The sequence below is a fragment of the Phaethon lepturus genome, unplaced genomic scaffold, assembly GCF_000687285.1.
Source record: "Phaethon lepturus isolate BGI_N335 unplaced genomic scaffold, ASM68728v1 scaffold57121, whole genome shotgun sequence".
NCBI lineage: Eukaryota > Metazoa > Chordata > Aves > Phaethontiformes > Phaethontidae > Phaethon > Phaethon lepturus.
The window spans coordinates 1-17601 of NW_010519541.1; the positions used below are offsets into that span (position 1 = coordinate 1).

The 17601-nt window shown below is 37.0% G+C and overlaps 1 protein-coding gene across 1 annotated transcript; it reads left to right on the forward strand.

The window, feature by feature from the left end:
- Positions 1-4329: 4329 nt before the first annotated feature.
- ACADSB (acyl-CoA dehydrogenase, short/branched chain) lies at positions 4330-15021 on the forward strand. Its single transcript, XM_010297062.1, has 10 exons — positions 4330-4486; positions 5429-5529; positions 6314-6520; positions 6988-7158; positions 8618-8743; positions 9146-9238; positions 11802-11891; positions 13264-13401; positions 14096-14195; positions 14871-15021. The coding sequence occupies exons 1-10, from the start codon at positions 4339-4341 to the stop codon at positions 14939-14941; spliced, it is 1245 nt and encodes a 414-aa protein (XP_010295364.1). The 5' UTR covers positions 4330-4338; the 3' UTR covers positions 14942-15021.
- The last annotated feature ends 2580 nt before the right edge of the window (positions 15022-17601 follow it).

Here is a 17601-nt window from a genome sequence, read left to right on the forward strand (position 1 = left end):
GGTGCGGGGTCTGCTCGGCCGATTCAAGTGCTGCTCTGGCGGGGAGGGTTGCGGGTGGGTTTGGAAAGCCCTTTTCTCCTTTTGTCTTGCGTTTTTGCGTGTGGAGGGGTGGTATTTGGTAACTTCTTGCTGAGGAAAGTTCTTGCAAGTCTTGTGAAACGGTTTGTAGCTGGAGGAGCCCGTGGCTGGTAGGCCTGTGAGAAGACAGCCCTGTTCCAGCAGCAGAGGTGCTTTGATGTCTCCTTTACTTACCTAAAGAGACAGAAGACAGACCTAAACAAACTGTAGGGGTAATGAAAAGCCAAAAGAAACAAGCAGAAAACCTGGCTTTGTGCTACATAAACTCCTCTGTTGTGCAGAGCGAGAAGAAATGCTGGCCTGAGACTTTCTCCTGGCAGCTTGTGGGTGTGTTGTGAGAATTGAAATAAAGAAAACCAGCCCCATAAATGAGGGCAAGCAAGCTTCCTGTGATGGAGCTTCTCTGCTGAGAAAGAGGAGCTAGGAAGCCAACTAGGATAGATACAGAAGTGGAAGTCATCAAGGAAAGCAGAGTGAGCTTAGGAAAATATATTGCTTTGGCCTTTATTTATACCTTAATGCTGATGCCAGGTCCACCAGCATTAAAATCTTATTTTAGATTGTAAAACAAACAGAAGGAAAACAAAAGAACTGATCTTTAAAGAGCTGAGGTGGAGGTAAGAATTGAGATAAACAGAAAAATCAATGTTATCAGCAACCCAGAAACCAATTTTCAAATACATGTGTTTAGTATGGCAAGCAGTCTGAATCTTGTAGGAGCGTAAATCATTACCTTGCCTACAGAAAAGGGGAGAAAAAGCAGGGAAGCAATATCAAAGAATTTGAGTCACGTACGTGCACTTTAACTATCAGAAAGTTAGTAATAGCTATATGACTGCATGACTTCTGAGAATAAAAATGTAAACAATAATGTAGTGACTTGATTTTTTTTTTTAATCTAAATGTTGAAATAAAACGTAACTTCTACACTGTGCAATTTCTACTCTGCTATACCTGTGGATTGCTGCTCCATGTGTGGGTGTTGGTCCCATCCCTTGGGACCATCCTACTGGTTTTAAGAGTTTTCAAGGTAACCGTGTTATGAATATTCCTTTTGTCCCTGTAGTGCCATCTCAATTTGGTATCAAACAAGCGTTTATCAAACCACACCTGCATAGGTATGCTAAGGGTTACCTTTGCTTCTCCTGCCGCGGTAGGACACCTTTCTCTGCCGCACTCAAGTAGGTTGGCTGCAGTGGAAGAGCCTCCCAAGCGAAAGCTCTGGGGAGGAGGGAAGGCCTGGGGTGGTTTCTACTAAGGGGGAGGGAGGAGAAGCGAAGGAAGGGACAGTTACTGTGAGCACTAACTCTCAAAACCTTTGGCATTGTTGCCAAGAGTAGGCCTGCTGTAATGGCTGTAACCTGTAACAAACACTGAGCTGTTTGCTGTGTTTCAAAGCTTCTGCTTGCTAGCCAGGCATTTGGCAGGTCACCTCTGCCGATACAGCCCCGTGCACTTGTGCCTGACCTTGCTGAACTGCTTTTAATCATGTTTGTCCAGCTTCCCATTTTCATGAATGCATAGGAGAAAAATCTGTGTAGTTTTTGTGGTCTGCAAGATCTGTACTTCCCGCTTTGCATGGAGCAGGGTCCTCTGTATGCGTTTAGTGATGTGTTCACCTGTGTGGGCAATAATTCTATGTCCAAGTGTCAGGTGCCATCAAACAAAAGTAGAGGTAATCCCAGAGGACTGCCAGTTGTTTTTTCAACAGTACTGGGTTATTGCCTACTGAGCGTATCTACTTGCAGTTTTTCAAAAAGTTTTGTATTCTTAAGAAGGCATTTTTCCTGACAGCTCTTGGTTAGTACTAGTGAAATATTCTCAGTGATTCATCTTTGGTTATGCCACCATGAAAGAAAAATGCTCTTTTCTTTGTACTTGGAAATAAAGTAGTGGAAGAAGCAGGAAGTATGTGTGATTTGTAATCCTATAATGGCTCAGGAAGCATACTGTGTTAAATATATATATGTGTGTGTATACTTACGTTTTTTCCTTCTCAGACCTTGCTAAGAATATAGACAGGTGGATGTTTAAGAGTCTTGCACATCTGGGTGTTGAGTGTCCCTGCCATAGCTGGATGTTCTCCAAATAATCCATTCCTGACTGACAGCTTCCAGAACATGGGTGCTTCAGTTTTTTTCTCTGTTTAACCAATTCATTTTTTCATTTTCTGTGAAGGCCTATAGTGACTTCAGTAACATAATCTTCATTTGAAAGTGTTACTGATTATCCAAACTTTGTGTTCATGAATCAGCCTCAACCTAGTTAGTATTTTTTTAATGTGACCAGGGGTGTTGAATGTGAATGAACATTGAATGTTCAGAGCAATATTTGTTTTTTATATTACCACTTCTTTTTGTCATGCATGACTGGTTGTGCTAAAGCCGGAGTTTCCTTACCGTAATAGACTTCTGCATCGTGTCTCTAAGACAAAAGGAATCTGTAGATCTGTTTTACATCGGTTCTTCAGCCAGGGAGATGACAGGTGTTGAAAGCCAACATGAAAGAGAGTGAATCAGTAAAAGGATCAAAGGCATTTTTACTTCCTGACCCCAAAGTTTCTGCCATTTTTTGAGGAACGCTGCTGTCACAGTGTGCATTGCAAAATTGTCCTGCATTCTGTGGGCTAAATAGCAGCCTGGTTACAGCACAGCCAGTTGGTCTGCTCGCTGTGGGATTAAGAGTGTGTGCCTGCAAAAATGTGTGTTGGCAGGCATATGCTCGTATATACATTATTTCTATGGCACATCTGTGTCTCTGATGGAGGTTTCTGTCAGCAGTTGTCTTGGTAAGACATTAATATCTCCACACTTCAGACTGATGTAGCAAAAGTGACAGAAATCTGTAGCAAAGATCTGATCTGTAGATGTTAACCACAGAATAAGTTGGGTTTGGGGAGTTACGAGAGCAAAGCCATTTTTCTGTCTTGCCTCTTTTGAGATTAGTCAGTCGAACTGTGCTGCTTTTTTGAATGCTGGTTTTCAGGAATACATTTTGCAGCAGTTAGCTATTGTTGGCCTGTTACTCTTTGAGACAGATAATATTCATTATGCTAACTTCCTTTAAAATCCTAAGAAATTGTTGTGTTGTTAGAAAGTATATTCACTTTCAAACCAAACGCATTCCTTTCTAAAGCTTGTTGTTATCTACTTGAGTAAGTCTTTGAACACTAAGTAGTTTATAGTTCTCCAAGGTACAAAACTAATTACCTGTCACACACCTGACAATCAGTGCATAGCTTGCTCCCAAAAGCCACCGTCTGTTCTGTTCGTTTTTGTGACTTTTGCCACATATGCTTAATGCCATTCCCCCATAGTAAAACACTCTGTAATACCCCTGCTCTCTTGGTTGGATAACCAATGCTTCTTGATACCATTTGAGATTGTTGTATGTCGTGGACGAATGGGGAGTGGTTAAGCATAAATTACTCAATTTTAGTTCCTTCCTGTACTTTTTTTAATAAATCAACCAAATAAGACATGGTAATTATTTGTTACATAATACTATCAACATACTATAGGATTTATACTAACTATGTAGAAATTAACTACACAGAAACACTCAAATGCCAGGGCTTTGTCTATGAAATGTGTGCCCATTTTGAAAATCATTCTGATGGATAAGAACTTGGTTTGAATACAAAAATCCACAGTGCTGTTAAAAGTTATGCCCTTTCACAGAAAATCACCAATCATCCAGATGAAGTGCTGTCAGATTGCTTTAGAAACAAGAGTTGCCGGTTCCTAGAAGACCAGGGAGAAAGCGAAGTCTATCATTAAAGTTTACAGGTCTCCTGTAAAAAACATTAGTACGTCTATTTCACATTTACTCTTATTTGTTAATGAAGAGATTAATTCTATCAAAATATACACTTCATGACTATGAATATTGCAGCAGACTTGCAAAATAATCTATAAAAATAAATACTGTCAGCAGGGTTTATTTCTTGTAAACACCAAAAATAGTCTAAAACTAATGTTTGTGAATACTTTGTAGAATAACAGTGTGTTACCAAAATTCCAGAAGGAATATTGTTTGGGGTTAAAAGAAGAGTAATTAAAGGATATTTTCTTTTAGGACACTGGGGAGTATATATCCTCTCAAAAACTTTCAAACTAGACATTGAATGTAAGTTATATTTCCTAGTTGTTTACTGAATAAAAACACTGGGTGAAATTGTGTATTGCTGTCTGTATACAAGTACAAATTCTATTAACTGTTTGCATGTTCTGTATTTATTGTCAACAGCTGAAAAGAAATATGCCAGCATACTTGACTCCTTGGAGGGTTTCTCCGTGTGTCTTTAGATCCTCCAAATCAGAACTCCTGCCAAACCTCGCCAGTGATGGAGTTGTCTGTGCTCCGCTTCAAACATTCACTGAAGAGGAGACAATGCTGAAAAATATGGGTACCTACTATCTGTGTAGTTAAAATTCAGAAATGTCTAACTAGAAGGGAATTTTTAGCTTAAAAAATTATTTTCATTATTTAATTCTAGTTAAATGTTGAGATTGTGGTGTGGGATTGTGCTTCATTTTAAAACTGCTTTAGTTCATAGGAGAAAAATGTACTGTTCTTGTTCCATGTTACCATAGCACAGTTCCACATACCACAGTGCAGTGTACTCTGCATAAATAAATATTAACTCTTTAAAACTGTTGCTGTCGCAGAAGTGAAGTTGCATGGCCTTGACTCGTGCCCTTTCTGAAGTGTTTAGTTCAGCTACACTTAACTGCTCGGGCTGGTTTTCAGAGATTTCAAGTATACCCAGAACGGTGGCATGGGATGTGTCTGCCATGCAGCCAGGCCTGCACGAAGATGACAGTGTTTCAGAAGGGATCCTCAGAGCAAAGGTGAAGGAGTGAGGACCTGCACATCTGGGAGAGAGCTTATAAAAGGCTCCAGTTAAGCAGAAACAGTCTGACAGGATTTTGTGCACTCAAAATAGCATGCGTTAAAGCCCGAGACCATCTTTCCAAACTGCACGTTTAATTTATAAAGAAATATGATACACCTAACTAAATAAGGGGTGTATTTGAAATATTTTCTATAATTTTTTTGGTCAACCAATGTTGCATAAGTGTTCCTGTGATGCTTTCAAAGTTTCTGAATTTATAGGAAGTGTTTGTTTCAGTTTAGAGAGTTGTAGCTGAGTTCAGAAAGTAATTATAATTGACTTTGTGGCACATCTCCTTGTTTCACTTGGGCGACTTTTTGTCCTTTTCTTAACCTGTCTGGGAGAGTCGGGGAATACGTGCATAACCTGTCAGAAGTACCACATTGCTATTATATTGAGCTTCAAGGAGGGTGTTAGAATACTTATACGCTTTCTTTCTTCTCTTCATTACAGTGACAAAATTTGCTCAGGAACGAGTTGCACCTTTGGTGCAAAAAATGGATGAGGATTCGAAAATGGAAGACTCTGTAATACAGGGGTTATTTGAACAAGGGGTCTGCACACCTTTACTTAATCTCTTATTCAGAAAGTGGCATCATTTTATGAATCTCTAGTTGTGTACTTTACAGATTTTTAGATTAAAAGATTGAGATATAATTCAAATGAGTTAATGAATCATTAAAAATGATGCAAGGCAACTTTCTCTTCCTTTTTACTGCATTATCACTCTCTGTCTTTTACTGTAATATTCTTTCCATCTCTCCCTCTCCCATACCACATTCTTCATCTTGAGTTCCTTGTCTTCCCCCCCACCTTTTTTTTTAATTGGATGAACATAATTGTGTAGAATGCTAGAACCGCCATGACTCTGCTAAGTGTTACTGGAAAAGGGTATCAGGAGTCCTCTCTGTCCTTACTGGAAACCACGAGGACTTGTGTTGCTGATATCCTGGCGTTCATTCCTGGATTCAATTTTAGCCTTTCCTGCTATCAAACATAAAGCTTGTCTGTGTTTAGAATGTCATTTTTTATACGACGACAGCTCTAAATATTAGATTTCTGTTGAGGTTGCAATTGTTGTGGAAAATGTAATCAGATTAGGGTGAGGGTTGGCCTGTATACTGCACATGTAAGTTATTTCTTACATGAATTGACTATCAGCTTTTGTGAAGAACTGTTGTTTTGTTAAGGGTATTGAAGGAAAACAGGTCTTTGGGGAAGGATCTGGAAATACTTACATTCTGTGGTTTTTATTCTAATCTCTTAAGTATCAACTTGGACTAATAAGTTGTTGACAGGAACTAACAGATTGATACATTTGCATCTTTTACGTTTCAGCTAATGAGTATTGAGCTTGGGGAAGAATATGGAGGAACTGGAGCTTCATTTTTTTCAATCATATTGGTGGTAGAAGAATTGGCCAAAGTTGATCCAGCTGTAGCTCTTCTGTGTGAACTCCAAAATACACTAACAAATAAATTGTTTAGCACATATGGAACAGAAGAACAAAAGAGAACCTACTTGCCCAGAGTGGCTAAAGATACAGTGAGTCAAAGTCTCACTTTACTAAACTATAATATAGTTTTTAATAGTGAAGTAATGTTAGTGGAGGGTTTTTTTTCAGTGACTGAATGTGTGACTGCAGCATTGGAAAATACCTTTATGTGTGAACTTTGAAACACTGGTTAGAGCTGAGATCTGTGGTGATACAGATACATCCTGTCATCAGCAGTTGAGAGGTAAAAGTGGAAAGGCTCTTATTAGTTTCATTAAAATTTAATTTACTGTGGAAAAGAACTTTAAAGCAGTTCACTCTGAGAGACATGTAATTACATAGTATTTCTGTTCTTAATCTCCGTATCTGAAACTTAGTTACTTTGATGCAACAGGTTAAAATGTTTGAATTTAAGAGATTTCTGTTTTTTTATAACTGTTTTCATTGCAGAACTTGTTATATGTTGTGCCTATATGTTCAGTAAAAATTAAAATGAATTTTTCCCCTCAATTGGCAGATAGGCAGTTTCTGTCTTTCGGAGGCTGGATCTGGCAGTGACGCTTTTTCTTTGAAGACTCGAGCTGAAAAGAAAGGAGACTACTATATTATCAATGGCTCAAAGATGTGGATTAGCTTAGCAGAACACGCAGGAGTTTTCTTTGTGATGGCAAATACAGATCCATCCTTAGTAAGTTGCTAAAGAATAGTTGCATTTCAGTGATAGCTGTTGATAAATAAAACTATGGATTTTATATTAATAATCTGATGTTAAAGGTTAATATACTTTGCATCTTTTCCTAGCTGACAGCAAACCTTTAAAAATATTTCCCAACAAAAATTGAGAACTGGCTGAGCAATTTAATAAATGCCTCCCACCAGGGAAAATAAAAATGTCAGAATCATAATTGCTTAGGTGAAGAGCACAGCATGCATTGGTGTTATTCTGAATAATGGAAGAACAAATAAGCTTAAGTCAAATACAAAACTAAATTGTTTAAAACTTTTATTTATTTTTTAAACTTCTTTCAGTATCTCTTTCTTAAAAATTTAACTTGAAGTTTCGTATTTCTAGAACTAGAATTTCAGGTTTTGACTAAATAAGAAATGGGGGTTTTCTTTCATTTTATCACACAGTTGAACATCGTGTTGCTTTCTGAATTTTTTTTCATTTCTTCACAAGCTGGTGGGTGATTTGAGTACTATGTAGAATGAAAATATATTCGATAAGCCAGTGTCTATCCTTGTGAACTGCTGTGCATTGCCATATAATCTGGAGTTGTTTCTATATTAGCATCACATTTTAAAAAATATATAATACGTTGTCTTCTGAAAGTTAGAAATTGGCTTTTAAATATTCAAGGAGATTAAAACTCAATGCTGTTCAAAGGTTAAATAACAGTTGACGTCAGTTTAAATGAGAGAACAGACCAGCATAGAATTGCGTAGTGAAACGCACACTCTGCATTAAGCAGCTCCCATCTGGTGAGATGGGCTGTCGCTGAGGTGAGATTGAAACAGCAGCCTCCTCTTTAACAAGAGGCAGCTCTTCCAGAAGAACCACGCGACTTTTCCTGCCTCTCAGTGTCGCCCTCTTAGTGAGAGGAGGTGCTGTGGACATTAGGGACAAGAAGAGATGGAAATATGGCCAGGAACACCTCGCCCTTCTGTCTCATGGACCTTGTAGTGTGTTGCGTAAGAGATGCTGCTGTGGTTCTGGCTGGGGGAGATGCTCGGTGAACAAGAGTGAGTGGTGGAAAGGAGAGAGAATTGAGAATTAGAATTACACAATGGGAAAAAGAGAAGGTGACAGCTCTCAGGAATCACCATTCTGTACTTCCAGTATAGACTGGCACCACAGTCCTGTGTGTCTCATTTACATAATACCAGTCCCCTGTCTTATCAAGAGAACCTTTAAGTGTTCTGATAGTATTTTCCACATGGAATATTTAATGGAAAGGTGTACTCTGGCCTTCGTTAAACCATAGTTTGCAGGCGTAGAGGGAACAGATGATGTTGCTAGCGTTTTATTTAGTAATGTAGTATTAAGCAGGTGTGAAATTTCAGCATTGGAATGAGATAGTTAGACCACCATTTGGTGATATTAGTATAAAAACCAGTTCTTGATTATTTTTTTTAATGCGTCCTAGGGATACAGGGGAATTACATGCTTCATAGTAGATCGCAACACAGAGGGGCTACATGTAGGGAAGAAGGAGGACAAGCTTGGGATCAGAGCATCTTCTACCTGCCCAGTAACATTTGAAAATGTTAAGGTATTGTAAGTTGTCTAGCTCTTGAAGTGTAATTTGTGTATAATTGCAACTTGACCACATCTAAGGAAAAAATGTTAACTAAATTACCAATTATTTTTTTCCTTAGGCATACTGATTGTTCGGCATATTTTAACTTTTTCCTCTCTATTCTTTCACAAAATTCGTGAGGGGGGTTGGGTTTCTTAAATTTTGATAACAGATTTTCTCAATCATCAGTTTATAATCACATGTATCAGGAAATGTTCTAATCAGATACTCTAGGAATCAAATGTCTGGTTTATGTTTTATGCCTTCACTTACGAGGAACATTAACTAAAACATATGCACTGATTCCCCTGTGAACTGTACTAGCACTTGCAAAGCAGAATAGAACAGGAATAATTGTGTGGTTTTATTCTTTAGGTTCCTGAGACCAATATCTTGGGACAGGTTGGACAAGGCTATAAATATGCAATTGGAATGCTAAATACTGGCAGAATAGGTATTGCTGCACAGGTGGGTAATTTTGTTTAATGCTGAATACAACCAATATATAACTTTGAACTTGGATTGAAATTTACAAAATATTTGAAGCTAATAAGAATGAACTATTTAGGAAATACTTTATTAAAGACTAAATTGCCACTAGATGTCACTCTTCCTGTGTCTAAGTTACAGTAGAATACTGAACCAACTGTAAATGGTAAAATTCTCCTTCGGTGACATCAGCAATAGATTTAGAAAACATTTAATGGCAATTACTTTGTCTTTGGTGGTTAACTTATTGCTACTGAAATATATCAGTATTTTTATCTCCCATTATGCAAATTTATTTTACAAAGAAAGCTAGCTTTGGAAAATGTACACACTGAAATGTGTAATGGTAATGCTTCCGACTGTGATTGTATGGGATTGCCAAATGTGACCTTATGCTAACTAATGTTTTTCCAACAACTTATTTTTAAAACAAGTATGATTTTTTTTTTATACCAGAAGTGTCCTAGTTCATTGTTGTGTTTGAAAATTGCACCTTATGGCATTTAAGGGGAAATATTTGCTGACCTTGGAGTTATTTCAAAATGTTGTATTTTGTTGTAAGCTCAGTTTGAATCTCAGATTGCTGCTGGTGTCAGTGGAAATCAGGTTCAGTCATATAATAAAATGACTTATGATAAGCTTTTATATTTTTAGTTTACTTTTGAAAGTAATCTTTGTTTCTACTTTGTTTGGGGTCTAACTGTGCTGTATAGGGTGTAATATGTCTGTACTACTGATCTCCCTTATCTTTTGCACTAGGTTGCAAACAAACCAGAAGCAATAGTCCTCATGAAATTTAGGCTTTCCACATGGCAGTATACTATGCTGCTGAATGGGTTGGATTTTCCATCATTTCTAGAGATTATCTGTGATTAATCTTTGTCTGATATGGCGTTTAAAAACTAGAGTTGTGGGCCCTGTTGTTCCCAGAGATATAAATAATATAGAGGTTCTGGCAGTAAAATACATGGTCTGGATTTTACTCTTAATTACTCCGTTACCTAAAAGTTAGGTAAAAGTTAACTAAAAGTTAAGGTCAGGTAGTTGTTGTGTCTTAGTTGCTACTTTCTTGGCACCTTCAAATGAAGAGAAATATACTTGAATGGACAAAACCAGCAATTCTAAAGCCCTGTAGTATTGAATTCAGTTTTGCAGTAGTAATAGTTTTAAAAGATAATGAACATCTTATAAAATGTAATTGTGGCTGTGAAAACAGTTTCAGATAGATTTAGTGCAAGGTAGCTGCATATATTGTTACAGGTGCTGAAGTTGATATACTTGGTTCATCTACAGGAGTTTATATAAGAAGGCAGCAAATCTGGTAATACACCTGATTAGCCAGAGACTGCTTTTTTTTCTGAAGTTATTTTCCCATATACTCATTCTCCTATGTACTGAGGGTTTTTTTCTAGAACCTTACATAACTAAGGAGTAGATGTCCGAACCCAGTCAGTCATGTTTTTATCTTCTTGGGGCCCTTGGCTTTCAGCTTGATATGTAGGTCTACACAAAAACACACGTACACTACTGTACATCATTAAAAGTAGTTTGACTAAGCTGCTTGATGTGACAGCTGAGTGCCACATTGTAGTATCGAGATTCCAATTTTACCATATACTGTTACCTTGCTTTTTGATACTTCTTCATGCCATTCATTTCCCTTTTTTTTTCCTCCCTTGTTTGATGCTTTCTCTACTCTAATATCCTATCTTTGTTTTCCCTAGGAAAGAAACTAGGTAGAAACAAAGAATGCATTCAGATGGATGGTAGTTATATAATGAAATCAACTGATCTGATTTACTAATAGCTATATATTCCAAGATAGATGAAAGGCAGGTTCCTTTATGATCTTGTTGGAATGGAATATACTTTTCAACATCTGTTAGTTAAAAAAATTGTAAAACTAGTTTACATTCAAGATTTCATAATGTTTCTCTAGGCTAACAAGTAAGACACTAGTGTAGATGCGAGTTACTTCTTTATGAATGTTCGTGTATAGTTTTCCCAGATGTTACACTCCAAGATAACAATTGTGTTTTGCTGTCTTTGCTGCTGAGTGAAGAGAGTGTGTGGAAAGACAATGGATCTTCTAAATTGTTCTGTTGAGTTGTTTTTTCCTAGAAGATGCTGGAACAAATGTTACCTGTCCTTTCACTATACTAATTTTCTAACTTGTGAAAAAAATTGCTAATTCTGACAGTCTAGTGTCTTCTATAAAATGAGAAATCATTTTTATTATGAAAATAGCTTTGGATAATCATTCAAATTATTTTTCCTTTAATAGTGTAATGTAGATCTATAGATCTTTAGTTTATAGTAATTTTCCCATGTAATTAAGAATTTTGCCCAACGCTTAATACTTGTGCAACCACATTTGACCCATAGCCTTTGTTCAAAAATTAGTGATAAAGTTTTCACAAATATTTTTGCCTTTAGTAAGAAAGTTTCTTTCAGGAATGGAATAGCATGGGATAGGCTTATTCTAAAAGGTTGGTGGGGTTTTTTTGTCCTAACTCACCTCAATATGTCTTATTTCTTACAGATGTTAGGACTGGCACAGGGGTGTTTTGACCATACGATTCCCTATACAAAGGAGAGAGTCCAGTTTGGGAAAAGCATATTTGATTTCCAGGTACTTGTAATGAATACATGGGAAGTTTCCTCCAAGGAGTAGTAGTTACCACAGTAAATGAAGTCAGCAAAATGAGTAATCTGACTTGCGTAATTTGTGCTCCACCTTGTGTCATGTCTGTACTTCTCAATATTTGAGAAGAATTTTTCAAAAGCATTTCAGATGAGCATTCATCTGCCATGTAAAATATATAAATTCAGTGCTATGTGCCTTTGCAAGTACTGTATAAATAATTTAAAACTTAAACACATTATTAGCATAACCCCTTTTCCTTAACAGTATATTCACTGCCTTTGAAAATAATACACATGGAACTCCTTTCTCTCCTGATTTTAATATCACAATATGCTGACTGTGTTGCAGTTTTTATACCCTTTCATGAGGTGTAGGGGAAGGCCTTTTTCTGAAGACACTAGAAATTATAAAAAGATGAGGAAAACTGATTGAATTATTAGATTTCCTGTGTTATACAAAGACATTTAGTTTTCGTGATAATATCTGTATCTTAACATGAAGAAGACTCTCTTGCAAAAATGATGTATCGTTTAATAAGGAAGATATATAATTGTAATTACTATCGTAATTTTCTTGTTAAAAGAAACCTACATCTTGGGTGAAGGGAAGGAACATTAGTACTACTCATAATTTATACAAATTTTAGGAAGCACCCACAGATACCTAGGAAATTATTGGAACTGCGTCTTTTGAATGGGAAATGGAATTTATAATTGCTGAATAATTTTGTTATTTTGACCTGCATATATATTTTTGCAAATTTTAGGGAGCAGTGTTAATGTACTAATAAGATGAAAGATTTCATTGTGTTTTAGGAGCAAGTTAGGCAACTAAATGTTCGTTTTCAATCATCATAATGCTTGGATCTCCGTAAATAGACCTATTCTGTAATACCTACCATTTAGAGGTGAGCTCTATCACCTTTTCCCTTCCTTTTGGATCCATTCATCAGTCACATTCTCTAATCTTTTATGCTGCTCCTAACTCTTGTCTCATAGTTATGGGACATGGTAAGAAGTGGTGGCCACCTTGCTATTTCTCCACTTTATTTAAGAGGTGCTTTTTTCAATTTTTCCTAGGTTAAGCTCACAGCTTTGACCTACCCATGTCTCTGTGGTGCTGAGGAGAATGTTAAGATTTGGCTGAAATTTTCCTTTATATTCATGGGGTGCACATAGGTTCATGTTAGACCCTCCTGTCTTAGATGCAGAGATATGCAGAATTACTAGTCCATGTATATTTTGTGTTTTTATTTTAGAGCGTAGGTATATTTCTTGGTGAAAAGAATGGTTCTTGCTGGAAATTCAGTTGAGTACTAGGTGCTGGTTCTGTCTGACTTGCAGCATGCTTGTTACAGGGGATGCAACATCAGATAGCTCAGGTGGCCACACAGTTGGAGGCAGCAAGGTTGTTGACCTACAACGCAGCCCGTCTTGCGGAAACAGGAAGGCCATTCATAAAGGAGGCCAGCATGGCCAAATACTACGCTGCTGAGGTAACCTGCAGTTTCTTTATGCAGTGAATTTTTTGTACTGCTGTTTAAACGTTTCTTCTGTTACTGAGTGTGTATAACTTTTAATTCATGTTTTGCTGTGAAATCTGTGGATGTACTTTTATCTTGTTTCTTATTCGCTATCTGTGTGTGGAATGTAAAGTAGGCCACCAAAGAATGAGCTGCTCACACCCCTAAATAAAATTTTGAAAAACAAGCAACAACATTAAAAGAGAAAGTGAATTAGTATTTTCACTCATCTAGAGAGATTTCATTTTCTCAGAATTCTCTTTTTGTGGCTGGAGAATATGGCATGGTGAGACTTCATTTGTGACCATTTCAACTCTGCTGGTCAGAACTGCAAGTCTTAATATGATTCAAAACTGGATTGCTTCTGCCTCTTTGTAATTGCTGTTTCGCATACCACTGCTAGTCTTTTTCATAGTGCAGCGTATGAACTATTGCAGTAACCGTTGGTGAATTCTTGATGTCCTCCGACTTAAAAAAATTCTTCTTCATTCTAAAATGGCTTGCATAAGGTGAATACAAAAATATCAGTCCTTTCTCTTCCTACTTGTTCTAGTAACTGCTTTAATTGCTGTTTTGTTTTTACTTTAAATAGCTGCAAAGAATAAAATTTACTACCACCTGTGTGAAGTTGAATCCTGAAATTGTAACTCTGAAACTATTTTCACAGGTTGCAACGCTGACAACTAGTAAATGTATTGAATGGATGGGTGGTGTCGGATTCACAAAAAATTATCCAATAGAAAAGTATTATCGTGACTGCAAGATAGGTGAGTGACACTTTCTTAACAAGTATTTCTTGTAGCATTAATAGTATTAAAGTTTGGGGATAAATGACTGGCTATTTTTTTAAGATATTTTTGCCATGAGACTGTAATCAACACTGATTCAAAGGCTCAGATATACAAAGGTAAAACTTTAGGTATAAATACCTGTGTATGTAAGGCTAGTTAAAATGTTTAATTAGATACCAGTAAAATAGAGACACATACATTGTGTCTGATTCTGTTAAGAAAATTCCAATTCAAAAAAATTGATAATACTTTCTTTGGCTTTAAGATCTGAATCTATGTGGATTTTCAAGACTTCCTTCTTTACCAGTATAATCCTTAGACATAAGAGTTTGACGTTTCTAGAAATATTATCCTTTCAGTTTTATTGCTGATGGCATTCGTAAATACTTAATTTTTGTTGGTTATATAGGAATTGCTTTTCAGGAAAACATCTTGTTATTATGTTGTACCAGCAGAAGAGTATTATAATTGTTGCAGTTAATAAAATATGAACATTTATGTAAATAAAATTCTGTTTCTAGAAATTGATCAGTAAAGCTTCAGTTCATAATTGTAAATGTTCTAACTGGACTGTTAGAACAGTATCTTGGTCTCTCTTCACATACTTACTGTGGGTTTACAGATTTCTAATTTGTTTTCTTTGGATTGCAGGTACAATATATGAAGGAACTTCAAATATCCAGTTGAGCACCATTGCAAAAAGCTTAGCAAAGGAGTACTGAAACCATAAGGACTTCTCGACTGTTAATGGAAATTATTTCACTGAACGCTCATTGTGAATTATGCATTTATTTGTAATTATAAAAATCATAAATAAGAATACATCATCACAGACAAAATCATAAGGAAAACAGTGAACTCACCATTTCAGGACAGTGAGTGTGTAATTCATGTGAAATCGTGAATTCCACATTCAGACCCTAGTCATGGGTTAAAAGTATCTCTGCCTGCCTGAGACAATTCTAAGATAACACATTGGCTGAAATGATTTCGTTGACTTAGGCTGTGCAAACAGTGTATCTCCACTTTGAGATTTCAAAGTGAAAAAGAAGCCAAATCTTTGGCTTGCCTGGTGTGAAAGGTTCTGTTAAGCCACCTGGGAGGAAGGACTCCACACGTGCAGCAGAACTGCTGCGTGTCGTGGAGCTGCTGTTTGTTCGTGTACCCCTTTATTAGCATGGGGTACAGGAGAGGTAGTATGTGGAAAGAGGCAGAAGTGATGGTTTCCTCTCTCCCAGGTGGAACGATGTCTGTGGAGCTGCTGTAATTGGAGTCATTTTTATAGCAGCCCTTAGTGTGTTCTTAAGTATATCTTGGTAATTAAGCCCTTCCAGCCCCAATTTGTAGTACTGAAAGGTGGATAATATCTACCTCCCTTTGCAGCCTTCTCAAAGCTGTTAAGGGTTTTAATCTAAGAGGCTATTTATAGTTCTCCTTTCATAAAAGGTTGAGTTGAAATCTTTGTGAAATGGGGTTAAAAAAGCTCTAGTAGTTCTGCAAAAAGACAGAGATATAAGCTAGGTAATAGGAATGCTGTGATACTACCTCACAGTGGCCTTTCCATGTTCAATGCATTTTACCAACTTTAATCCGCAGAGCCTTCCTGGGAATTAGGGAGGGGACTAGAAATCTTGCTCATGGAAGTTAGTAGTTCTCTACAAAAAGAGCAAAGTTTTTCTCCTGCTGGGGTGGTGGGGAAAGTACTTGCTTTTTTGTCCCTCTCTGTTTACTTTAAAATTAGACATTTTATTCACTGGAGAAACCTCTTCAGTGCTGGAGAACTAATTAACTAAGAATCAAGAGACGGAAAGCTTAATACATGAAAAATTAGTATAATTGCTGTAATTGGCAATTTGTTTCAAGTGTTTTTGGGAGGGAAGGATTGGTTTTCTGGTTTTGGCTAACTTAGAAGAATCTCATTTTTAAAGCTTGCTAGTCACTGATGATTCACTTCAAGTGGAGCTCAGAATGTTACAGTCCAAGGCTCTCAAAGGATTTTCTAGCAAAACTAGGGTAAATGACACTTCTGTAAAACAAGCAGACTGCAGTGCCTTATACAAAGAAACAAACAAGGAGGAAAAGCACAAAAAGTTTTCTTTCTGTCAGCTTCAGAGGGAAGCAACTACTTTAGTCAATCATTCCTCCCACATGCCTGTTGATAGGCAGAGAATTAACGTGGCAATTATACTTACGCCAACAAAAAAAAGCCCCTCCCATATCAGTTTGATCAACAGCTTTGAGATTTTAAAAAATACAAGAGTAGGAGCTGATTTCTGAAGTTTTCTTCTATCATCATTATTATAGTTATTATTATTATTACTACTATTATTAATATTAATGCATTTCAGGTTGTTTGCAGGCTTGCTTTCAGCAGAATTCACAGAATCACAGAATCATTAAGGTTGGAAAAGACCTTTAAGATCATCAAGTCCAACCATCAACTCAACACCACCAAGCCCCCTAAACCATGTCCTGAAGTGCCACGTCCACACGTTTTTTGAACACTTCCAGTGATGGTGACTCCACCACCTCCCTGGGCAGCCTGGTCCAATGTTTGACCACTCTCTCAGTAAACACATTTTTCCTAATATCTGGTCTGAACCTCCCCTGGCGCAACTTGAGGCCATTTCCTCTTGTCCTATCAGTATTTACTTAATTGAAATGGCTGAGGAGATTGTTAGACTAGAATTAAGACTACAGATACCACAACAGTTCACTGTAGTTATCCTGCTCAGCATAATCTATCTGCAAGCCTGAAATGACCATAACCATACTACAAAATGCTTGACTTAACATTGATTAATGTGATGAGCTGTGCTAATGTGAGATGCAGTCCTTAGCTGCTGCAGTTTCACCTGCTTTGCTAACATGAGTGTCAGCAGAGATCAGGTTTTGATTCATACTGTTTAATAGGTCTCCTAGTTTGAGATACTATCTTGGCTTGGCTTCTGCAGTGTTGTGTGAGGCTATGAAGTGAGTGACAAAACTGACAATATGGTGTAAAAGCAAACTCTTTATGGAGGAAAATGCAGAGCTCTTTGAAGGACTGCTAAGGGCTGGATATCCAGGATTATGTAAAAGGACTGTCTTTTTCTGTAGTACTGTGTCAGGTATCCATTTGAAACAATAATCAGGAAAAAATCAAAATAATGTGATTTCCTACAGTCTGAACTCAGATGCCATAGTGCAGGAAACAACTTGCACAGCCTCATCAGCTACTGAACAGTTCTTCTCAGAAAAGCAAGGTGAAGCCTTTAACTAATGTTACAGCTGTAAATATTTCATGTCTCTCAGTTCTATATGCTGTATTCTGTACACAGTAACTTTTGAAAGAATTATGTGTATTGTATTTGATTTTTGTCTACAAAATTCTGTGGAGGAA